At 43.2% G+C, this 24,844-nt stretch overlaps 2 protein-coding genes across 2 annotated transcripts; one reads left to right on the forward strand and one right to left on the reverse strand.

Annotated features, from left to right (window-relative positions):
• The first annotated feature begins 4,209 nt into the window (after nucleotides 1–4,209).
• Nucleotides 4,210–14,206, forward strand: nkpd1 (NTPase, KAP family P-loop domain containing 1). Its single transcript, XM_076049391.1, has 6 exons — nucleotides 4,210–6,020; nucleotides 6,913–6,981; nucleotides 8,089–8,205; nucleotides 8,808–9,130; nucleotides 9,732–11,171; nucleotides 12,001–14,206. Exons 2-6 carry the CDS (start codon nucleotides 6,963–6,965, stop codon nucleotides 12,286–12,288), a joined length of 2,187 nt encoding a protein of 728 aa, XP_075905506.1. The 5' UTR covers nucleotides 4,210–6,020; nucleotides 6,913–6,962; the 3' UTR covers nucleotides 12,289–14,206.
• A 1,125-nt stretch (nucleotides 14,207–15,331) lies between these two features.
• Nucleotides 15,332–24,505, reverse strand: LOC142903684 (LIM and senescent cell antigen-like-containing domain protein 1). The gene is made up of 10 exons (XM_076049462.1): nucleotides 24,340–24,505; nucleotides 23,294–23,450; nucleotides 23,074–23,140; nucleotides 22,025–22,145; nucleotides 21,782–21,931; nucleotides 20,694–20,844; nucleotides 19,099–19,191; nucleotides 18,541–18,589; nucleotides 18,366–18,441; nucleotides 15,332–16,158 (listed from the first exon to the last, which is right to left on the reverse strand). The coding sequence occupies exons 1-10, from the start codon at nucleotides 24,366–24,368 to the stop codon at nucleotides 16,044–16,046; spliced, it is 1,008 nt and encodes a 335-aa protein (XP_075905577.1). The 5' UTR covers nucleotides 24,369–24,505; the 3' UTR covers nucleotides 15,332–16,043.
• Between the last annotated feature and the right edge of the window lie 339 nt (nucleotides 24,506–24,844).

The following is a 24,844-nucleotide window of genomic DNA, read 5'->3' on the forward strand; positions in this document are numbered from 1 at the left end:
CTTCCTTCTGCATTTTTACCCTGGTTTCCAAAGCAACAAGTAGCTGAGGTGTGCGTGTGTGCGCGTGTGTGTGCGTGTAAGGAGGGAGACAGCGATTGAGGGAGAGAAAGAGAGAGGGAGAGAGAGACAGAGGGAAGGATACAGAAAAATATCTGGAAGCGCACAATAGTGGAATTATGTAAATGAATCCACCAAGTGACAATAGATTAGAGCAGACTCTCTCTTAGATGACAGAAGGGGTTTAGAGACGGCTCAGGGAGTCAGTTAAAATGACTCTTGTCTCCCCAAAATCAGATTTGCATTCACACTGAGATATTTTGTGTCCGTCTCCAGCCTCTCCTCCTCCAGCGACGCCGAAAAGCTTTGGTATCTGCGTAACGTGGGAACACACCTGGACGTACTTCAGAACGGACATGGTGGATAAAAGAAAGAGGAGTGAACATTTTGCACAGTCACATTAAACTAATGTGCAAAGTGCAACTTGGATAAGATAACAACATTGTGACAACAGATGTTGCAATGTCGGATCTCTGGAGTCTCAGCTCTCACAAAACTTCTCGTATTGAGTCGAAAGAAAACAACCTCTGCCGAGACCACAAATGCAATCAAGCAAATTTAGCTGACGCATGCAGCGGAAAATATACAGCGGTGGTAAAAAAAAAATAAATAAATAAATACATTTTTTTTTTTAAATAAGTTTTGTAACACCTCATGCATTTGGGAACTACTGTATTGCAATAAAAATCAATCTGAAGTCTCCAAGTGCAGTTTATTTGCAGTCACCAACACCCACATGTTGCATGTTCACTGTTCTGTCCATTTCAGAACTGGATGTCTCGGCCAGATGACGTCCCTTTGCAACGCATGCAAAGTTCAGGAGTACTACAAGAACTACAATAATTTAGTTTTCCATTTGTTTGTGTGCCTCTGATGTCGCCAAAACTTGAGAAACACACACAACAAAATCTGGCAAATATTTAACGACAATAATGGAGATTAAGTGAAATTTTAAGGGTGTCTGAAAATTTTCTTCCTCTACTGTAAAACATATTAGTTGTATATAACACACCTGTATATTTCATGCGTGCACACAGTGTTTGCATAAATGCTTGAACCAGTCTCTGATCACTGTTTCGATTTTGATGTCCCTCAATTTTTGTAATATTGACTTTTGGGTTGTGAGTGTAATATTGTGATGTGTTTTATTAAAACAAAGTGTTTTTTCCACTCCTGGGATAAGCCACCCAAACCCCAAAAAGTGTTTGAAAAGACGATGTAAAGTGTCATACTTTGTTTAGCAGTTGAAGAGAATTAAGCTGCTTTTGTCCGTGTTTGTTTTGAACACAAGGACGGGATCTGGACCCAGCTGCTCTGGATATTTGTACAGGCCTGTACCGTTTTGCTGGCCTTCCTCACTGTTCTCCGAATGTAGAGCTGATAGAGTGTTGAACACCACACAATACAGAGCTTGGATCCAAGGTAGTGCACCCTCTGAAGCTTGGCCTTGTAGGTTTCAGAAAGCCTTACTCCAAGCCAGAAAGGAGGAGGTGAGGAGACTGTTTGTATGACAGATTGTGATCGCAAGTCAGTACTTTATGCATTCCAGTTTTCAGTTTGGGTGGATACTGAAGTATTGGCCAGCTGATAAACTAACAATGCATCCATCCACGGACAACCGACAATGGAAAAAATAAAAAATAAAAAAAAAGGTTTATGCTAAATACAGTTTTTTACAGAGTTAAGGACATCCAAATAAAAGTGTCTATTTGATACAGTGACTCTGAATAAATTCCATGGACACCACTGACACACACAAAGCTTTAAATAATTACCTGCACTAAAATCTGAAATAAAAGGCTCACAGTAGTTGACTTATTTACGTGACAGACTTGGGCCCCGTCACCACTGTTTGTCACTGCAATACAAAACAATAAAATGTGGTAGAATAATGAATAGGTGAGTCAAATGGGAAAAAAGAAAAAACAAAAATGTGTTTGCCACATTTCCATTACATGAGACTATGCAAATGAACAAGGCCACATGAGGCGTAGCTATGTCACAGCCCAACTCTACATGGCTGCCGCCGAGAGAAGTGGAGGGAAACAACACCAGCAGACGAACAGAGAGACTTGCTGTTGATTGGGAAAGTTGTCATTGTTCGTGTAGTTCCGCTAGCGTTGCCATGAGGAACGCTGCTGTTAGCTTCAACAGCGGAAACAGCTTTAGCTTGTGGGCTGAATGTTCACGACATCATTTTATTTGTCAAACTGCTTCAATAAAGCATTTATTAGCTGTAAACCCTCAAAGGCACAAATCACCTGAGGCAAGTGTAGAAACATTGTTGTGGATTAGCCAGAGTTGTTTCAAATTGAGCTGTTTCCACTAATTTTCCAATCCGTTGTTCTTCTTAATGCACATTACGAGACACTATGGGCCTGAGGTTTGCGCGTGGAGGCAAACCTCGGGTGGCCACTGACCAGTTCTTATAATACATCCAATTATAACACATCCAATTTCTGACAACGGAAGTCATAGCCAACGACTTGTTTCACAAATCGCTTCTGTAACGGCTTTTGAATCAGGACAGTGCCCCCTGGTGGTGTTAATTGGTTACAACACATTTCCACCTGGCGACATACAGTATGCCTGCAATTTGCCTTGCGTGAAGCCGTTTCCAGAGCAGCTCTTGTGACGTCCTTTCATGCAGCGCAACACGTCCAACCACCGCAGGAGCCACCGTAGTCTTTACCTCGACAATCCGTGCACCACCGACGGCCTTCAACCGCTGCGACCATTGATCCACCTAATATTAACAATAAAAACAGGAGGAAGGATCAGCATGTCTGCAAGAAAAGTGGCCCTGGCGTTTTGTGGCCAGCGAGAAGGTCCAACAGCGGTCGCTCCCATTTCCAAACAAAGCCACCTGGGCGAAGATCTCGCTATGCACCTGGCACACGCAGTCTGGCACGGCGGGAATGAAGACATACTTGTTGGAGGCGTAGTGAAGGAGACACAGAGAAGCGACTGCGTGGAGACAAGAACGTGTGACGATCCCTGTTGTGACAGCCGTGACGTCTGGACAGCTCGGGTTTGCTCCCAGCGTGCACTGCTGCGGAGGAAATGGAGAATTGTAAGTCCTGTCATGCGTCCCGAATGAGACACCAGTCGGGAATATAGCTCTCTGCACAGTAGAGAATGGGAGACGCGCTCTCCAACCCCAAACCTCCAACCCCCAAAACCCACGTAAAAAAGGTGCGCATGGCCTTTTTAAGAGGCATCGAAGGGCATTTTGCACGGCATGCCTCGTAAACGTATGCGTGTTTCCCATGTGAGTTTTATTTTTTTGGGGTGGGGTGGGTAGTGTGTGATTTCAGGAAAAGCAGCAGAGAATGAGCCGGGTTGGATTAAGAAGCATATAAGCACAGAGACTATTTACACTGAAATAGCTGCACCACTGCACTGCCGTGTAGAGCAGAATATAGTGGTGGTAGGGGAGGGGGAGGCTTGGAGTGGAAATGCATGAAAGTGTTATGAGGTGCTCCGGAATCTGAATGTAAATGGAAAGTAGGATGAAGGAAGGTGGAGCCAGGGAGAGAGAAAAATATATAATCATGTTGAGGATGTTTGTGCTGATAGACACAAGAGCAGCATACATGGCGTTCCACTCAGCCCTGCCCCACAAGGACTCTTTGACAGAAATGAGATTGCTGCCGTCCTGCTTTCTTTTTCCCCCACAATCCTTCTTCTTCTTCTTCTTCTCCTAATATTTGTTGCAAAGGTATCCAGCAAACAAAAAAAAAGAGGAGTTTTCATCTCCCTATCGAACCCTATCGGTTGAGGTACGATTGAGCAGGACCACTGCATTGAGAGAGCACTGCATGTTTGTGTCATCACTGCTTCCGTTACAGTGAGGGACGACCAGTGTGTTGTGTCCTTCAGCCTGTAGGAACCTCCACCCCCCCGGCTCCTCTTTCCTTCTGTCCCCCATCCTGCTTTGGGAAAACCGTAGGCAACCGTAAGCGAAAGCCATGCTTACCGTCCAAACTATATAAGGATACACAGACCTCTCCCTTTAGCCACGTGGGCTAAATGAGAGGTCACCAATCAGAGGTCAAAAGGCACCTCTGTATTGAAGATTTGACATTTCCAAAGGGGGGAAGAAAAAAGTCAGGAATTTGCATTAAAAGAGGATCAGACCATTCACTCTGGACGACCGCACCCTATTTTCAGAAAATGCCTCTTTCACTGTCAGGTCTGCTCCAACATACCAAATAGAGCGGAGACGTGTGATGAAGGGCAACACGATCAAAAGTCTTGTCTCGCTTGTATTCTCGATGCTTTAGCACCCCCTGTCGTCGTGTTGGGTCATTACACGTCTTCCTGCGAGACCCCTCCTCCCTCTTGTTTTGATTTGGTGGGTGAGAGGGTTCACTTTAGACCAGGACCCGACCAAAGCAAGCGGTCTTACACAGAACCTAGTCTATGTCACAGCTCTTTATTCCCTTTGATAATAAACAGTCTCTCAAAGACGAACCAGCCTGGATTTATTAGCCCCACGTGTCTCTATTGGATCAATCAGGCGAGTGAATTTATTGACCTTGATTGAAAGGTGTCTGCGGTGAAAGGACAAGGTGTGGTGAAGGCTTCATAAATAGGGAGACAAAATCCAATTCATTCGGTATCGGCTTGTTCCTGGCCATGTGATTGCAGCAAGCCTCAGATTCTGGCACTCACACACACACACACACACACACACACACACACACACACACACACACACACACACACAGTCCCCGTGAAACGCGTGCACGTTAATTAAAGCAGTTCAACAGTCAGGTAGTCTGAGCAAAGGCAGAATTAGTCACCCCCAGGCCATGCACTCAAAATCCAAATCAGTTGCATACTAATTAATATCTGAGTGGTTTTTTTTATTATTTTTTTAATACCATGGGGACATGTGTGATGATTGCGTGCCTGTTACTGTTCATTGTTTGTTTCCTGTGTATGCAGAAACACTGTTAGACATGAAAAACCTCAGATGGGAAGAAATGCTCAGTTTAGTTAGTTACTTAGTTCAGTCTTATCTCCAAATCTGTTTTCCTCCATGCTGTTGCGCATGATTGCAAGTTTGCAAATACATTTAGAAAATACATTAAATCACTTTGAAACAACATTGGCCATTCATGCACAATGTTTCAAATTGCTGTCACGTTGAGGCTTTAAGTCACTAACTAACTTCATCTGTGGTCTTTGGAAGATTTCTGTTGGGAGGCTCGCCGCAACACCAGATGGTGAATAAAGGCTCAAGCAAAAAAAAAGAAAAAGGAAAAAAAGTAAATATGCCAAGGGAAATTAGGCCTTCAGCTTGTTTTTTTAAAGCTTGACTAACCAGTTATGTCAGAGCAAATCCTGCTCTGGGCACCAGAGGCTTTGGTGCCGCTCCTCTGGCGTCTTTGCAGCTCTTGCATGTCAGTTCAGGCCGTGCAGCGCAGTCCAGCCATTCTGGACCAGAGGGACTTCGAAGTAGGAATTCAGGTCATGAATCATGCAGACTGACCCCGGGCTCTGTCGTGAGATTACGCATTTGTTCCGTTTCCTCCCCCGCCAGAAAATTTGGACGGTCAAATGCTGAAATCGAGCGAAACTTTGGTGCTTTCAGGAACTATCCACTTCACTCTGACGCTATGAATAGAGAGATGATTGGGAGTGGGAGTGTGAGAGGTAATGGCTGAGTAAGAGAAAAAAAAGGTGGAGAAAGCGCACAGCTTTATCCGCCAAATGATTTCATCTGAATTGCCAGTTCACTTCATGACAAGCATTTCGCCCCAGAGATACGCGAGCCTGTTGCTCCGCTGTGCCGTTTGTGTTTTGCCCTTATCCGCGCTGTTAAGTTTTATGACATTAACTCCCAGCAATATAAAGTTTACCACACCTACCGGGCTGCTCTACGGCCATCCTCCATTTCCTGCACTCATTAGAGCCAGAATAAGCTCAAGAAGTGACAGTTGGATCACAACCAGGTAAGCTCACTGAATTTGTGACATCGCTGCTTAAGCCAACATGAAAACAAAACAGAAAATTGAGGCCACTTAAACTTTGGTTTGTCCTTTAGCCGGTCTGTCTCGGTTTTGAACTTTCAACAGAATCTCCACGCTGTTAAGCGTGTTGTTTCAAGAACAAAAGGAGAGAGGAAATATGCTGCCGGAGGGAGAGGGGCATTTGAGTAATTATTGACACTGGAGTAACTGACCTCTGCTCCTGCATACCAGTCATACTTGAAAAAAAAAAAGAAAAAACCCTTTACATGTCAAACAACAAAGAAAAAAAAGTCGATTGATTTGTGGTGAGAAGTTGAGCCAAATTACATACATGCTACAATGAAGGGGGAACTAAAACCCCAAATTTTTGTTTCTAAAACCCAAAATTTTTGGTTCTATGTTTTAATAATGTTTGTATTATTCATCTGTTCATTTTACTGCAACTACACACGTGCCTGGAAAAAAAAATGGCACCGCCTGCAGTTTGTTCTCAGTTGTAATTACCGTTTTACAACACGTTTGTCTTGAATAAAAGAAAATCCCCAGATCATAACAATGTATATATAATCTTCCGGTCCTTGTAATGAATGACTCGGTGGAGTGGCTCAGCAGAGCCAAAGTAGCGCTTTAATGGAACAGCAACGCTAGATGTCACGCTGAAATCCTAATAAGGCACAGGTGAGTGAGATTTTTGCCTGAGGCGAATCGCTCAGGCTGCCCTTTCACAGCGCGTCTGAACAGGCTCAGACACAGACACAGACACACACACACACACACAGACACACACACACACACACACACATACACACACACACACAAAGGCGCAGGGCTCCCGCGCAGCACTGAGCTCCCTGCTGTTTGATAATCTCCATAGGTCGGAGGGATTTTCTGTCGGAGCTGCACGTGTTACCACCGGCGGTCATCATGTCTGAGCCAACAACAGGTAGGCAACCTGCAGGTGACCATTTTTCCTTCTGTCCTGCTGTGAGATGGCACCGAGGGACTTTCAGTTTCACTTCCCTTACCGCCGGCCTTAAACGCTGGTTTAAACACGTCCAACTTGTGTGCTTGAAGTGAGTGACACTGAGTCTCCTGGCACTGCTTGGCTGCATTTGAATGAATCTTTTTGTCTAAGATAAGAGGGTTGGTTTACACTACCAGCCAAAACTTTGAACACAACCATTTCTTCTCCATCTTTACTACTTTCTACACTGTAGATACACACTGAAGACATCAAATATATGACCAAGATACTGTATGTGGATTAATGTGGCAAAAGAAAAAAGAAAATGTTAAATGACTAAATATGTTATGTTATACATATCTTATATGAAGGGTGGCTATTCTAGATCATCTAAAATATATGTTTGAGTTATTTCACACTTTTGTTTAATACATATTCCATATGTGTTCATTCATAGTTTTGATGCTTTGAGTGACAATCTACAGTGTAAATAGTCATGAAAATCCATTAAATGAGATCCATGTGTCCAAACCTTTGACTGGTAGTGTAATTGTTATATAGGCTTATTGGGACTGTTTCATTATTGGGCAGATGCTCATTCCTCACACAGGTTCAATTCTGGTATTTGTGTTTTGAGTTGTTCATAGTCTGTCAGTTTCAAATTGAGGTCAAGTATGACTCACTTGAACTTTTCCCCTTACTAAAAGCCATCTTTAAAAATGGGCTGGAAAAAGCAACAGCACCAGTGAGGGTTTTCTCACCCACGGCTGCAACTCGCTAACTGACTTGCTCACGCTGCGCGCAGACCTTCTTAACATGCACACATGCATTAATGCATGAACAGAGGGCTTTGGTATGTTTGCACTTTTGTTCTAGTTCAGTTGAGCGTTACAAGAAGGAGAACGCCGCCTGCTCTCGTTAGGCCCACAAATAAGATGAGTGGAGATGCAAAATTTGTTTAAAGGGTGTTCCCCCCCGAAGTTTGTTTGTGTTTGTTTGACAACACCTACGCTTGCACCATCCCAACATGAAATTAAATCAACATAACTCCTCCCTTTAACTCTTTTCTCCCAAATGTCCTTACAGACGACATTTATGCATATGCAGTGTCGAAAACACTGGCAAAAATTTCATCACCTGCAACTGTGGGACTCTACTCTCCGTGTCAAAATCGACTCAAAATGATTCTTGATCAGATAGAAGGTATGTCACGACTGTCATGTGTGATCTTTCGTCTGCTGATTGGAACCAATTTTGTTCTGCAACATTGCGTTGAAAACATGAGTTATAAACAGACTTAAAAAAAAATAAAAAACAACAAAGTGTGCTGATCAAAACCAAGCACAGGTAACAATTTTGTCAATGGCAAAAAAGTAGTCAAGTTTAAGCTTAACTTAATGAACTCACGTTAATAAGATTATAAGAACTAACAACCAAAATAACATGATAACAAAAACTTTGACCATTACTGTGTTGATCTAACGTTTTGAATGGATACATTTGGAACACAGACATGCTTTTAATAATTCAGATACTATTAACTGCAGCCACTAAATCTTTTATTGTTTGATTTATTTTATTTATTAGACAATTTTGTGTTGTTTACTTCAATGACTGCATCTAACCTAATAATAGTAATCATAACAACTATTCTTTTTTTTTTCACCATCACAATAGAAATTCAGCTAAGTGTATTTTCTAGTTACAGCAACAACACAACATTACATCTGTCAGGATTAAAGCTTTCAATTCTTGATGTATATCATGAAATCAGCCAAATAATACAATCCTTCATGTCTCCTCAGTAAACATGAACCAGGAGGCGCTGAGGATCGAGCAGGAACACAAAGCAAAGTCAAGGCCTCGCCCGCTGAAGCAGTCATCCTTTCTGGCTCTTGTTGGCCGATTGCTCTTCTACAATCCCGTCTGGACCGCAGAGAACCAACATGAGCGCAACGTCAGGTTTATTTATGTAGATTTCAGCGCCTGGCACTTTGCAGGCAGTGACCTGCTCTGGGCTGGTATAGCCATTCGCCTCTTCCAGGCCATGCAGCTGAACTTTGGGAAATTACAAATTGTGCTCTTCCGCGTGGCGCAGTATGATGAAGAGGACGAGGTCAAGGAGCAGGTTTGTCACCTATGGCCTATTTTCACACCTGACAGTGTCACCGAAGCTTATCGAGCGGAACCACTGAAACTGGTGCGATCCAATTCGGCAGTACAATAAGTGAACCGTGGATCCCAGCAGTATAAAAATACTCACAACACAATGAAAACAATAAAGCAAAGTGACACTTCAAAAAGGTTGCGTGGTTAGCGCTGCTGCCTCACAGCGAATCGTGGGTTCGATTCCGGGCCTGGGACCTTTCTGTGTGGAGTTTGTATGTTCTCCCTGTGTCTGCGTGGGTTCTCTGCGGGTTCTCCGGCTTCCTCCCACAGTCCAAAAACATGCATGTGAGGTCAATTGGAAACTAAATTGCCTGTAGGTGTACAGTATATGCGAGTGCAAACGGTTGTTTGTCTCTATATTTGGCCCTGCAATGAACTGGTGTTTCCCTGCCTTCACCCTATGACAGCTGGGATACACACTTTTATTAAAGTATCTATGGCCAATATGCTACGCTTTTACCTATATGAAAATCATAAATCAAGCAAAATTGTACACACTGGACCTTTAAAAAAAAAAAGATGAATACCATCTTACCATCTTTTGTTTGTCCTGTTTTTAGCCTGTGGAGCATGGTCCCAAAAATTGGAGGCCCAAAATGCTGTGCTGCTGCCCTCTGTGGCTGTTTGTCCTTTGCCTCCTGGTGCTGCCCATCGTCATCCTGGTGGTTCTACTGACTGCTAACGTCCCCACCTCTAACATGAACTCAACCCACGGGGTGGACGGGACCAAAGGCCAAGTTGGGGTGCTGGAGGGCATGATCATCGCTGCGCTGGGAGTTCCCGCGGCAAGCGGACTCAGGTTTGTTTTTCTCATGGTGAAGAACCTCATCTTCAACCAGGACGTGAACATCAAGAAGGGGATGGACAACGAGCGAGTGAGCAGCCAGCTGGGCTTCATGAACGAAGTGAGGAAGGAAATGTGGTTCCTGTCTCGCTTCATCCAGTTCTTGGAGGTGTTTGAGGGTAGGAGAATCCGTGTGGTCCTGAGAATCACCTGCCTCGACCGCTGTTCCCCTGAGAAGATCGTCTCCGTCCTGCACGCCATCAATATCCTGCTCTCAGATGACGAAAGCCCGTTCATTTCCATCCTGGCCGTCGACCCAGGCGTCCTGGTTCAGAAAGTGAACTTTGCTGACGGCTACTTTTGCAAAGAAGAAAGGGGATACGCGCTCCTGGGCCGCATCACGACTCTGGCCTTCACCGTCCCGCCGCTGTGCGACGACTCAAAGCACAGTTTATTACACAGCATGGCTGCCAATTTAAGCACTTCCAACAACGTGACCAAAAGAACTCGGGTGGTGAAAAACGCGTCGTTCTCAGACGAACCTCTGGTGGAGGTCTCGCTGCAAGAACTAAGCCCACTGATGAACAAGAGAACTGCGGAGTTAGACATAAAGGACGAGGACGTGGAGGAGTGGCTCCGTAAGGTGCTGAGCAGCCCAGACATGAAACTGAACAAGTACATTTCGGACGACAACATGTTCATGAGGAGGGTGATCAACTCTATGCGGGTGACGGTGATCATCATGAAGGTCTCCAAGACGGAGCTCCCTCACAGCCCAGAGCACACGGCAGCCTGGGTGGTCTTGGCCAACCAGTGGCCGTGCCGCCTCAGCTGGATCATCCAGTGCGTGGAGGACGCCCAGCAGAGAGCAGGCACCGGGCACGCAGCCGCCCTGGACGACACCACCACCCTCTGGAAGGTTTTCAGCGAGTCCAGGGCAGAACTCTACGTGATGAGCGCGCAGATTGAGGACCTGCTCGAACAAGACGGGGACCCCGAGCTGTTTGAGCAATTCCTCTTGGTGGATTTCCCGTTCACCGTCAAGGACCTGACGACCTTCAAGACGGCGACGGTGAACCTGGACCAAACGATCAAAGCAGAGCTGGCTCAGATCAGAGGAACAACGAGGCTGAAAGATTCCGGCTGGATGAGGGACCTTGCGCCTTTGCCAATCGCAACGATAATTAAAATGGACACTGAAGACGTCTGTAAGGAGGTAAGAAGGTGTCTGTGAAGGTTCTCAGTCATCCAGGTCATTTTGAGGTAAAGGGTTAAGTTTAGGCAACTAGATTTGTTCTTGCGATCTTAAAGACGTTTCACCTCTCATCCGAAAAGGCTTCTTCAGTTCTTGAAGTGAAGAACTGAAGAAGCTCGGAAGAACCCAAAAGGCCTTTTGGATGAGAGGTAAAACGTCTTCAAGATCGCAAGAACAAGTCCAGCTGTCTAAAATGAATCCTTCTACTTTGAGGTAAAAATCAGCTTTCATTTGTAAAGCGCCAAATCACAACCACAACCGTCAAGAGAAAGCCAATTGATCCCTCTAGAGCGTGCAAGGGGCAACAGCAGTTTGTGCGGTGCTATTTTGCACCATTGCAGTTAACATGATGGCTCATACAAAACATTTTTTACAATCATTCCATGGTAGTCAGATTTCTACATGGCACGCTTATTTCAGTTGTGTCACACCAGCGAGCAGCTCACTGCAGCAGCTCCTCACGCATCATTTACTCTTGGTAATGCTGAAAACTGATCTGCTGTCAAAAAAAAAGCAGAGTCTTGTGGACGAGCACTCGCCGTCAGCTCAGCACACTTTATTGACAAATGCCCAGCATCTTGTGCAGCCGTTTGACAAGCAGCAGCACCGGTGCAAACTCTTCTCCTGGAACGCCCGAGCCCCAGATTATCTCCAGAAAAGCACTTGAGCGTGTTTACTGCGTGACTGTTGGAACGAGTACGCCGATTAAACATTTTAATGAGAAGTCGAATCACGATTGCTTCCCACCATCCTGTTGTGTTCATCATGGCCAACTTCTCTTCTCTTCCAGTTGGAGCGAATGAAATTCGCAACTAAGTATGTTGATATTGTGAGAAGCAACGGCCTCAGCGGTTCTGCGCTGATCTTTGGGGATGCGGACGACCTCAAAAAACTTCTGGCCATGAATTTTGGTGAATGGGCATCCTTCAGACTGCACTTCTTAGGACTACCAGCACACCTGCGACCGCAGCATAAGAAACTGTGGCAGACGCCCTCGTCTCCAGCGAACCAGGCGTCGAGACTTAGCCAACATATGATTAATCAATACTCATCTAATCGTAACCTGGCCAACAGTTGAATGTAAATTCAATCCAATTGAGGGCAACCAGGTAAGGACCTACCTATTTCAATTAAGCTATTCTTCAGATTATAAAGAGTGAATTGTTAATATGTGAATTACCAACGTGATAAGAATGAAAAAATGCATCATAACTGTGAACAGGAGGCGTGAGCAACATAGCGAAGGAGCATATGAAAGTGAAGAGATTATTGTACACACTGTCTCCCTCTACTGGCTGTTTCCACCTACACCACACGTGTCACATGGGATTTGCATGCACAACGGTGACCATCTTTCTCCATACTAAAAGCTGGAGGACATAGAAAAATCAATTCTGCCTCCAGTCCACCCTTAACTGCACTTGAAATCCAACCGTTTGTTAAAACATCGGCGTGCTGGTGTCAGCACTCAGCAAATTAAAACTGCTGGTGCCTTCAAAAAGATCAAAAAAGAAGCGATATTTCTGAAAGTTGTTTTTGTTTTGTTTTTTACTGAAAGCCTGAGAGTGACACCTTGAGTTGTTTTGTTTGTTTGTGTTTTTCAAAATGCAAGTTTTGAGAAGAATATTTCAGTTATGAGGCTGATCACTGTTTATTTGAAGTGTCTGAGCCAGACACTTGTTTTGATGCTGTCTTGGCCTTGGATAAGTGTCTTTTCTGTTTTCTTGTCAATGTCTTCCAACTCTTCATTCAGTTTCTCATCCACTTGTCTTCTTTTTTTAACTCGTTTAAGAATTCAACGCCTTATCTAAATGCTTTGACTTGTGGCAATGTCAGAGCTTGTGCTGTGGAACAAAAGGTCGAACCATTAATACTCAGTGGTTGGTTCGTGCCACTGTCACCCCACCACTGTTCAACCACTGCTGCAGTCTGCGTGTGTGTCTTGCTTTTACAAGCCAGTTCTACATATCTTTGCTATCTAATTACACCTTTTCCTGGAACACAATAAGACGCTAAGCAAAGACACCAAAATGCATTTTGTTCTGTCTGGACTAAATATACTGTGAACCTGGTTTACATAATTTATAATTCATTAATAAGTTATTTTATGCTTAAAAACTATGTTCTTATTTGTAAGTGCTTTAAAAAATTCACTGCTTCAAAATTTGGAGTAGGGCGCTGACCAAAAGGCTTGCAGAGCCACAGTTGTTCAGACTGACAACGAGTAATTTTTTGCGTCCCTGCGAACTCTTTCTATTAGCTTGTGAAGGTGTTTTAAATCAAACAATGGTGACTGACTTGCACAGTTTTCCCTTAAATGAGTCAAACAACTGGGCTGCACAAGCAGTGGAAATGGAGGGAGAAATCACCGCATGGTAGAAGCTGGTTGTCTTGTGCAAACGTAAAACATCCTTTCTCTTCCTAAGAGCAGCGATGGGTATTGTCACTGATGAAATCATCCTATTTCTCACAGCAGGTATTTTGACACGTCACATAAGAAAAAGCAATTTCACGGGTTTGGTTCCAGGATGCCGGAGTTGTGCGTGTTGGCTCACTGTGACATCTCAACAGCGCTGTTGTTTACGATGCTAAGAACATTTCATTTCCAAATTTCTTCTATATAGACTTTTATATAATCAGTTGTTTCATGAGACAGAAGGATAAAAAAAAACTGTGCAAATGATTCTTCTTATTCTACATATTGTATTATTCACTATAGAAGACTAAGAGGCCTAACACCACCTTTCCAATTTTTTTGATTTTCTTTTTGATTTTCAATGTGAATCTATTGTCCATTTGTCACTGCTAAGCTACAGGATGTACATTTGTTGAAAAAAGACTTCTCTTTCTTGCTGAGTTTTTAACTATTGCAACTTTGTGAACTATTATTATGATGAAGTTTTTTTCTTGAATGTGCGAGTGTTCATAAGCTCAGGAATTCACCAGTGTTCAACATCCTTTAAAAAGCTATTAAAAAAAAACACATTGGAAAAAAAAAAAAAAATGTTCCAAGGTATTTTATTGAATATTTTGCAGACAATAAAATACAGTTTCAGCTGAGCATTAGCCAATTACATTTTTGCATGACATTGATGAGTTAATGAAGGACATTTTAACATCTTAAATGCATGCATTCAGTAAAAAAAAAAAAAAAAAGTTGTTTTGTTTAGTTTTCATTCATCTGAATCCTGTTACAGGGTACAAGCTGAATTAATGATGTGCATTATTAAATATTACAGTTTGATTTCTGCAAAACCTTGTCATTATGCAGTTTCAAAGGTCAGCCTGGTTGAAAACATCTGACTAACAATCCCAAGGAATTTCAAAATAAAGCAACAGGCATAAATTTGTGTTTTCATACTGAGATCATTGAGCACATGCGTGAAGTCCGAATGTTGAACGCACGCTCATGTTTAAGGAGAACCGAGATCTCCTTCCAAACAGATTGCAGCACCCAGGCTGATGAGTCGCATAAAACCTGTTTGAAATATTTGCATTAAAGTTGTCCATAGATTTAAGGTCAATGGTTGATCTACTGTATGTATGAGCCTCTTAAAATAATGGCCTTAATCATATTTTAACGTTTCAAGTTCAATGTCTAGTTCAAAAAAACTGAACCAAATAAAGAATACATATTTATTTATCATTTCACAAAAAAGGTTATGAAAATAGATAATTTTTTTACAAAGAAATAATTACATAGTTTTAACATGATATTGTCAGCCAGTTGTTAAAGTAAGTTAAAATAAGAGGATCAGATGATTTGGGCAAATTTATGGCCATGTCTTTATGACTTTCGCCACCACAAGCCTGGCCTGGGCCAAAATACTGCTGCAATATTTCAATGACTGGGGCCATTATTTTAAGAGGACGACGATATGCAAGGGGACGATTCATTAACATATCGTGGTGTACACATAAGTTTTGTTCTCAGTTTAGACCTTTTATGAAAAAAAATCTATCACAGTGGTTTTTAATGAAGGCGCTCATACAAAGGAAATAAAATAAAAGGATCTACAGGGAAAACCACATTGCTTTCACACAGATACTTTGACATAAAAAGCATAACTATGCTAATTAAAAGCTAAAAATGTTCAGAGTTTTTTTTTTGGGGGGGGGGGTTTTAGATCTCAGATGCATATAAGTTCACTTATTCAAGGCACTAGTGAAAATCAGAAAAAAGGCCAGACATGTTTTTACATTTTAACAGAATAAGGCATAGTGGTTATAATCATGTTAAAGTTCTAACAAGTTTGGATCATTTCTGTCTCGACTTCAAAGACCCAGATGGTAAGATTTAGTCGCATCTAATGGCAAGAAAGCAATAATCTCACATTTTATCCCAAGTAACAGCTGTGGTGTCAGGGTTCAAAACAAAAAGGGGGGGGGGGGGGGGGGGGAGCAAAGCAGATCTACTAATGAATTCCTCCTTGCAAGATGATTCACCCCATAAGTAAATAGAAGGGGTGAATTATTTGGAAATCAAAACACAAGATGTACTCATTTTTAATGGCCCTAAATAACTAAAAACATAATTACTTTTTAATCCATTGACGGCCAAACCAACGTTTTAAACGTTGCGCATTTTTAGAACAGGCATCTGGACAATTTCGGAATGTATTACAGAACTGCCAACATTTCTTTGCAAACAAGAAAATTTAAAAAGAGAGAAACTACATTTCTAACAGGCACCATTACCTCAAAACCCACAGTGATATATACGTTTCTTTATGCTCTGGTCTGACGCCAGATCTCTGTGTTCATGCAGCAGTTCAGTCAGGGACTTGACTCTCAAGTGTACAACAACCTCCAGCGTGCTCGGCCACAAGAGGCTCACTTGCGTCCCAGAGCCTCGGCCAGTTTCTTGAGCCTTTTTTTCAGCTCCAGAGGGAATTTCTCGTAACACTTCTTACAAACGGGCTTCATGTCAAACTCAACAAATTTGTTCCTGTAGAAAGAAAACGGATCATTACCGTGAGCCAAGTAATGTAGTAATGAAGCGGAGCTCCACGTCGACCGTCGCACTAACACCAGCCCAATTTCACTCTTCATCTGTTTTGACCATATTAAATAGCATTTTCCGGGTTTGTTTTTGCGATTTCTCCCAAAATGCAGGGTAAATTGTTAGTATTTCTTTATATTTATGTATATAAGCAGCAAGTACCCATAAAGACCAATGGGTTTTCACTACTGATTTTTTTTTCTAATCTAACCATTAGCTCAAAATAAATATTCAACATGTTATAAATAAATAAACGTGCAAGCAAAGCAATTCACACAAACAAAAAAAACTGCACGGGGTTAAATGTAAATTAAAAAAAAGTTCAAACCGTTATGGATCAAAACACATACATTGTCAAGATCCAATGTAACAGTGTTTCCCACTTCCTGCTGTTGGTATTAGGCTGTGGCAGACTGATATCATCCAGACCACCGGCTCTTTTATTGACCTGCTGCTGTCACTGCCACAGAACCGAGTACAGTCCACTAAAGCATAGCTGTCAAACTCTGACCCGTGGGACAGATTTCACGCCCCTGCAATAAAGTAAAGTTCTGCCACTGCTGAGGAGCGAGTCCCTTAAAATGCAATGCGATGCAGGGGTAGCTTTATTTTCATGTCATTATTCTACCATTGACATCTGGCGTTATAATGTATTTGCCTCGGGTGCACTGTGGAGTGGCTAAGATTGTTTTTATTGGCAGGCTAGCAGAAACTGTTGACTTGCGCTCGCCTTGCACCAGCAAACTGCAAAACTAGAGCAGTGTTTTTCAACCACTGTGCCCCAGCACACAAGTGTACCGTGAGGTAATGTAAGGTGTGCTGTGTAAAAATGATCCAATTTCACTTTATTGGTCAAAAACAACAACAATAATAATAATAATAATAATAATAATAATAATAATAATAATAATAATAATAATAATAACATACCATTGCCGTATGTGTCGCGTGCTTTAAAGCCGTGGTTCTCAACTGGTGGAGTTTCAGGACCCACATTTTTCCTTTCATGAAGTCACGACCCAAATTTATTCCACAAAAATAAAAACAGTGCCATTTTTGGGTCAAGACCCACCAGTTGAGAAACACTGCTTTAAAAGGGATGTCAGCTATTTTCCTCCCAGGGTGTCGGCTTTGTGTGCATCTTAACAGGCCCAGGTTTCACACTGAGTGAATATCAATAAATAGACTGCAATGGCACAATTACGCCAAAAAGTGTAATTTTATATTTTTGGGTTCATGGTGTGCGTATGGTTTTTGTTTTGTTTTTTTCAATGTACAAAATGTGTCGTGCCTCAAAAAAGGTTGAAAACACTGAATGAGAGGACTGGATGTTGAAACGATCTCCGATGACAAGTAGCACGCTGGCTAACTTGGATATGAAGTCCTGTGTCCAAAAATTCTGAACCAGCCCTTTAATCAACTCCTGCGGCATCCAATATTGGCATACAGAATGTATGTAAGGAATAAAGGGGGCGGAACTCATTAGTGGCGGTCAGAACAAATCTGCGGCGCTGTGCCACACTATTGGCCTGTACGTGGGAAACACTGACGGAAAACAGAACGGCAGACAGCAGCAACCAATAGGCGGAGAGCGACGAGCAGGGAAAGACACGTGCGCTTCTACAGAGAGACAGCGGGCTTTTTCTTGCGCTCTTTGCCATCGCGCTCGCGTCGGGCCAGGCGGCGTCTCAGCTCCTCTGGCATCCGCTCATAGCAGTGCTTGCACACCGGCCGCAGGTCAATTTCAACAAACTTATCTCTGAGTTAGCACACGCGCAGCCAAGTGCAGCATGAGAGAGAGGACAGAGTGGAAGAAGTGGGGAAGAGAAAGATGTTGTGACGAGAAGAGACACGAGACTGCTGTTAGTTCGGACAAAGAGCAGAAGAGACTTGGAGAGAAAAACCAAGAGAAACACAATTAACTAGGAGGTTGTTTAAGAAGAGACTTAAGAAGAGACAAGGTTAGTAAAAGCAGGTGAGCACATTGCTGCTATACTAGAAAAAAAAAAACAGGACTCAGCATCACGTTATAACGTGAAACTATCACGTTATTACAGGATAATTTTTCACGTTATAAAGTGAAACTGAGCCCTGGTTTTTGTTTTTCAGCAGTGTGCTTCCATAGGCGAGAGTTGAGTCGGCACGTCACTTACTTGAGAGTGAGTTTTGTGTTGCAGGTGGAGCATGAGAAACAGCTGACGCACCAGGCCTTGTTGAGAGCAGACACCACTGAGGGATCGCAGAGGAAACGCAGGGAATTAACATTCAGTTGACGTGAATCGCAGTCACGTTGCCGAACGTGTTTTTTTTTCCAGTGCTGACACTCACCGTCGCCCTCAATCACACGGTTGCAGTGGTAGCACACGTCACCAAACAGCTGTACCAGGATACAGAGACAAGGTTTAGCAGTTCACAGTGCTGGCATGAAGCAATGAAAAGGTGACCGTCACTCTCAAGGCATTTTTCCTGGGTCTTGTCTCAGTCTCAGAATGAGCAGACTCGGGATCTTTGATCAAGACCGCTCAAGACTCAGCCAACACTGCATTGACAGATGTTGTTTTACGCTGTGTTTGTGACACCCAGAGTGACACCCTGCACCCTTATTCCTGGTTAATCTCTTTTTTAGTTGTATGAGGCAAAGTTGTTTTTTTGAAAATGGTTCAAAATGGTTGTCAGAACAGCAAAATGTTAAAGAAACAGAAAGCAGGAACCAAATGGTAAACGGTTGGAACCGTGTTGGCTCCAGAGGGAACGACTACAAACCCGACCCCAGCTGAGCCGGGCCGAGTCGAGCCAAGCCGAGGCGCGCTAGTGGAACAATGACCTTACTGGGACCTGATTAGCAAACAAACACAACGCAAAACAATCGCGTCACTCGGCTCTTACCTGGTTGTAATGCGTCTCACAGTATGCCAGACCCTTCCTCTCGTAGTGCCGATGGCCAAGAAACGGCTTCTCACACTTGGCGCACACAAAATGCTGTCAACAGATAAGCAAAAAAAAAAATTCCTTAATGGGTTCAAGAGAGAAAGTGCCAGGACACCTGGCGAGTTCTCAAGTGGTGGGAACAAGGTTATATTGACATGTTTTAGGCAATGATTTTAGGTTTTTTAATTACATTTGAGCTATCAAACTGCAAGAGTGATTCAGCGCAATAAGCAAGAAATTGTAAAATGTTGAAAGTGCCTGCGAGACGAATTTCTTGCGGTTGTTGGATGCAACGTTCGTTTTCGCTAATTGACTGCTAAACACCATTTTAGCATGATGTTTTTTATGCAGCATAAAATTCAGCTGCCTCCAAATGGATCACACAGGCTGATCCACTAATCTGCGCCTCAGGAGAAATATTCCTTTAGGAAGTATTTCATAACGCTGAAATTAGCTTATTAATGGTGTTTTGTTTGTGAGGTTGGTTTTTTTGGGGTTTGTTTTCTTTTTTCTTTTTTTTTAAGAATTATATCTTCCAGTTTTATAAATAATATTAACCAGCTGTGCAATTCCTTCCTGATTTCCATTATTCCTATGAAAGCTAAGGCAGGGCATTAGGCTCATTCATTTTCATTCTCCTCAGAGACGGACTGATTTAGATTACCTGACAACTGCCGATAAATAGATGTGAAAAATAAACTGTGAGATCTGGACGCTTGGGATCCTGCAAACGATTTTTCCCTGTTAAGTCCCTGCAACTCGGACCCGGATAAGCGGTAGACAACAAGCGATGAGCAAGAGACCATGATGAGTAACCAGTTTTTGCAGTAATTTTATGTTCAAAAGCAGTGGTTCTGAACTGGTAGCACAATTTTTTTTTTTTTCTAACCAATGAAGTCACAACCCAAATTTATTCTAGAGCATTCACAAAAATAAAAACGCTGGCCCACTTGCCATCAATTATTGAAATGAATGAATTGAAATGCGTTTCCTGCAAAATAAATGAACAAATTGTTATGGCCACCAGCCGTCTCTCTCTCTCTCTCTCTCTCTCTCTCTCCCTCTCCCTCTCCCTCTCCCTCTCTCTCTCTCTCTCTCTCTCTCTCTCTCTCTCTCTCTCTCTCTCTCTCTCTCTCTCTCTCTCTCTCTCTCTCTCTCTCTCTAAATATGGATATTTTAAAATCTTTTTTTTTTACATACAAAAACAGAAATTGTCCATGAAGCCACAACCCAATCAAAACAGCTCCACCACCCACTTTTGTGGCGTAACCCACCGGTTGAGAAACACGGTTCAAAATATAGCGGTTAGGATTCAAGGCAATAATCCTTCAAATTGCAACTGATTCTTCTTCATGTTACTATAAAACTACATATGTTCATCGTCACCACAGTCATGATTTGTCCCTGAGGTAAATCCCTGAGGTAAATCCTCCCTCTTGGAGGAATTAGTTAATAAATCAACAAGATTGTAACATAGAATAAACACGTTGTGTACGGCTTGAAATGTTACATCATTGCGTCTGATGAACTCACAAAGAGTCTCAGCCACGAACCTCCACATGCCACTGCTTGCCCATGGCATTGACAACACGTCCCTCGATGGGTCTCCTGCAGGCACCGCAGATCGGTACGCCCATCTTGTCGTGGCATGGCAAACAGTAGAGCTCCCCTTTCAGTTCTCGGGCTTCAGCTGTCAGTTCCTTTCTGTGGAAAACACACAAAAAAGCTTGTAGACCCTCTACCACAGATCAGGAAAAAACAGATACACCCTGAACGTAACTGCCTAATGCAGGCAATGCATGTTTAAATTTTGCCAGCCTCTTGCCAGGTCAGACATGTTCTAAAAGTTTTAGACAACGGGTCTAAAATTTGACAGAGGGGCAAATAAAGGTTAGCAGGAGCAGATGGATGGACTGTTTTGGTAACCCATGTCATAAGAGAAAAAATATATATTATGATATGTATAAAACATGCTTTAACGTCAGCTGAAAATGAACAAAAGCATTACGACAAAACATGTGTTTCTGAAGCCCTGCGGTATTTAGCTAAATGACTCTTAAAACAATGAAAAGAATGATGAAATACAGCTATAATATGATTGACTTACTATTTACTTACTATATATCATTTCATCAAGTTCAGCGGGCCAGATTAAATAGTTTACAGGGCCGCATATGGTCCCTGGGCCGTAGTTTGCCCACGGCTGTTCTAGGGTATGTGACGCAATTGAAGTTGACGGTGTTGTTAAGAATGAAGAAAGAAGTTTTAGGAAGCAACTTTGCCATCCCCACGGCTTGATGCAGCCATTAAGGTGTGAACTTTCATCCGCACTATCACTAGCTCATGCTAAACTATAACGCTCATACTAGAAATGAAGCATGACTGATTAGCCGCTCATTGATTGTACACATCTGAAGACATTTGTGCATAACAGTAACACTATGGTTGGTGATTTGTGTGTGTGTGTGTGTGTGTGTGTGTGTGTGTGTGTATTGGTTTTCCAGTTCTCACAGTTTGGAACTCCTCATCAGTACAGAAGGGCTGTTGTTGCTGCGGTTCTTCACATTTGAACCAGAGGGAGGCACCCTAAAGCCATGCGTGCATGTTAATATGGCGGTCCAGCGGGTTCGAGGAGACTGACCCGCAGTTGTTGCAGTTGAAGTGGTCCGGGTGATACGGGTCGTTCTTGAAGATCAACGGCTGCTCCTCAATGATGGCGTGGCACTTTTGGCAAATGTACTTGCCGAGGCCGCGGGCTTTCTCGCGGTTGTGACACGGACGACACAAGTGCCTGGAGCGGAAGTGAGGAGAGAGGGTGAGCATGTTGAACGCACTTTCACAGCCTTCTTTGATGATTAAAAATGTGCGTCTATCTCCATCTTACCTGCCGGCATTTTTGACGAACCCCACGTCCGCAAGCACAGCCTGGCAAATATCACAGCGGAAGCAGTCGGGATGCCAGCTATTGTTCATGGCCTTGATTACGCGGCCAATGATGAACTCCCCTGAGGCACACAGGCAAAGTTTGTCTTTGGTTGCTTTTTAAAATCCCAATCAGCCAAAGAAGAAGAGCTATTTTTAAAGCAGGCCATTCCTTTGTTCTGTATGCAGACATTAGCATCACTTCCAAACTCGCAAAATATCAGCCGTTGGTAGACTGAGTTAAGTCTTTAGGATTCAGTGGTGGGTCATCAGAGACAGCAAGGCCTCCTCTGTTGTCCTAAACATTCTCAGAAAACTGTTTTTAATCATAGACATGTTTCCTGAAATCTGCCTGAGGCATTCAGAATCACTAGAGAAGGCTCCTGTGTGCTGTGAGCGAACTGACACAGTCAGTTGCGATCAATCAAGATGCTGCACTTCACATGTACATGTGCTGTGACTGGACAAGCACTCGAGACAGCCTGACAGGCTTAACTAAACCTGGGGATCTATTACCTAGTGCCACAAATCCACGGTGGCTGAAGGAAAAAGTCAAGTTTAATTGCAGAATCATGCTGCCGTGATGAAATTATCACGCAAGAGTGGCAACTAAGCTGACATGTACGGCATATATGCACCACGTGTGGTTTCTAGCGTTCGTAGTCAGCTTGGCAATGGAAATCCATCGGTCGCAACAAAATCCGGTGCGAAAATGTGTCTGGTCCCAGCACCATGAAAGTGGTTTAAGTAAAGGTTCTCTCTACTCTCTATACCAGCGTTTCTCAACTGGTGGGTCGCAACCCAAAAGTGGGTTACGGAGCTGATTTGATAAGGTAGCGGCTTTGTGGGCGGTTTCCTACGAAGGAAAATGTGGGTCCTGACACTTGACTCTATACCCTTGTATCACAGAAATCATATATTAACAACTGGTGTTGGGTGGACAACAAATGAAGGAAAACCCAGCAGCAGCACACATCTGGACAGGCTGATATAAGGCTCAGCATGACTCACCACACTGGTGACAGCAGGGGGCGAAGAGCATCTGGAAGTCATGCTCACAGTATTTCCTCCCTTCAAACTGCAAAGACAATGAGCGTCGTTTAAGGGCTCGACCAAATAAATATACATAACCTGCACAACCACAACAAAAGTCAATAAAAGAGAAATAAACAGTAAGTCGTGAACGTTGGTGTGACGTTGTCCCATCAAATGTCTGCGAGGGAAGCAGCACCTCATAGAAGAGACCTTCGGGGAACTGCTGGAAACACTGGGCGCACACGAAGCACTGTTCGTGGTACAGCTCTCCGTTGCTGTTGACGATCTTCTCGGTGGCAGCGAAGCCGCTCTTGCATCGCTCGCAGGCCGCATGCGCCAGGGCACTGGAGATGCTGCGGAGGACAGCGGGGAACGGGAGGACAAGACGAGCGTGAGGGCTGCGTGAGATGTTTCAGGCTGACATTTCCCCGGGAGACGAGCCAAACCGATGTTTATCATAATTCGCATAACTCCCACTTAAAATGACGTGCCTGTTTCGGCAGCTGTTACCATGGCTAATGTAAATAATACAAGAATACTCGCCGCGTCAAGTCGTCACCTAATTTGGTAAAGGACACTTTGGTAGAGAGAGACGCCGAAGCCCGCCGGCAGATAAACGGACTAACAGCAATGTGAGGTAATATTTTATCAATATAAAGCGTTGGAAGAATATATTAGTGTCTTAGCGGGAACTAATTAAGGCACTTAAAGTAGTCATACGAAAATAACTGCGGAGACGAGCAAAATCAGTTCAACACTGAACACTTGAACTCGTTCAACTCGACCCTTGTTGATGTTTAGAACGTCTTAAATTTCTAGTGTTTAAACAAGAACTCGCTGTTTCCGAGTTATTACCATTTGACTGACCCGGAATAAGCCCTTGGACTGTCTACGGAAAGTGAGCTTGTAAATTAAAAGTCAAAAGTCGCTAACGTTGAGTATGGACGCTAACGTTTAAGACAAGCAAACGTCTTTAGAGAAAGATTAAAAAAATAAATAAAAATAAAAAAAATACAAGCGCCGTGTGGATGTAAGTGTCATCTCGAGACCACCAGTTCGCTTAACTACTGTAATTTGCTCGTTCGGGTCGAAGTACGCGTAGTTGCAACGTCTTTACGCCGTAACGGTGAGCTAACTTTACGTTAGCCATGTAGCTTGCTAGTTTGACTGTGTGGCTTCGTCGTTAGCGTTAAGCATATAAAATATACATATACATATTCATATATATCTTATATACCCTACCTGCCCGTCATCCCGTCCACCCCCAGCATCACCAGCAGCAGAACAGGAAGCTCTAGTAGTGAAGTAACTGACCAGGCACCAATCGGTTACAAAAACCACTGAACGGGCTAAGTTGCCAAGTAGTTTGCTGGGCTGGGCTGGGCTGGGCCGTGTCGTGTCGTCCCAGATGGCAGCGCCCACTTGGGGGCGTATCTGTGCGAATGGTTTCTGCGGCTGAGAATTCCATAGAGAATCCATCTTTCGGTCTGGATATTCAAGCCATTCATAAGGGTTGTGTGAGGGTTAGGGTTAGACAGATATACATATTGAGTTTTTCTCAACTTCAGCAGTTTTTTGTTGTTTTTTTTTTTAAGTATGAATAGCACTACTGGTGTTTATTTTGGGTCCCACCACCACCAGTTTCAGTTTCAGGAAGAAGGTTCTGATTTTTTTTTACCTAAACGTTTTTGAAGTACTCTAATCCGAAGGTGCACAGTACTTTTACAATAAATTGTACCCCAGTATT

This window comes from Nelusetta ayraudi, unplaced genomic scaffold (genome assembly GCF_046127955.1).
Source record: "Nelusetta ayraudi isolate G7.1 ecotype Tasmania unplaced genomic scaffold, CSIRO-AGI_Nayr_v1 ptg000005l, whole genome shotgun sequence".
Classification (NCBI taxonomy): domain Eukaryota; kingdom Metazoa; phylum Chordata; class Actinopteri; order Tetraodontiformes; family Monacanthidae; genus Nelusetta; species Nelusetta ayraudi.

Coding starts and splice junctions, on each gene's coding strand:
- nkpd1 (XM_076049391.1), top strand. Junction 9,131..9,731: donor AGGACGAGGTCAAGGAGCAG/GTTTGTCACCTA, acceptor TCCTGTTTTTAG/CCTGTGGAGCATGGTCCCAA. Junction 11,172..12,000: donor CTGAAGACGTCTGTAAGGAG/GTAAGAAGGTGT, acceptor CTTCTCTTCCAG/TTGGAGCGAATGAAATTCGC.
- LOC142903684 (XM_076049462.1), bottom strand. CDS start 24,368: ATGCTGGGGGTGGACGGGATGACGGGCAG. Junction 21,932..22,024: donor TTCGTCAAAAATGCCGGCAG/GTAAGATGGAGA, acceptor CTTCCGCTCCAG/GCACTTGTGTCGTCCGTGTC. Junction 19,192..20,693: donor GCAAGCAGTGGCATGTGGAG/GTTCGTGGCTGA, acceptor ATCTGTTGACAG/CATTTTGTGTGCGCCAAGTG.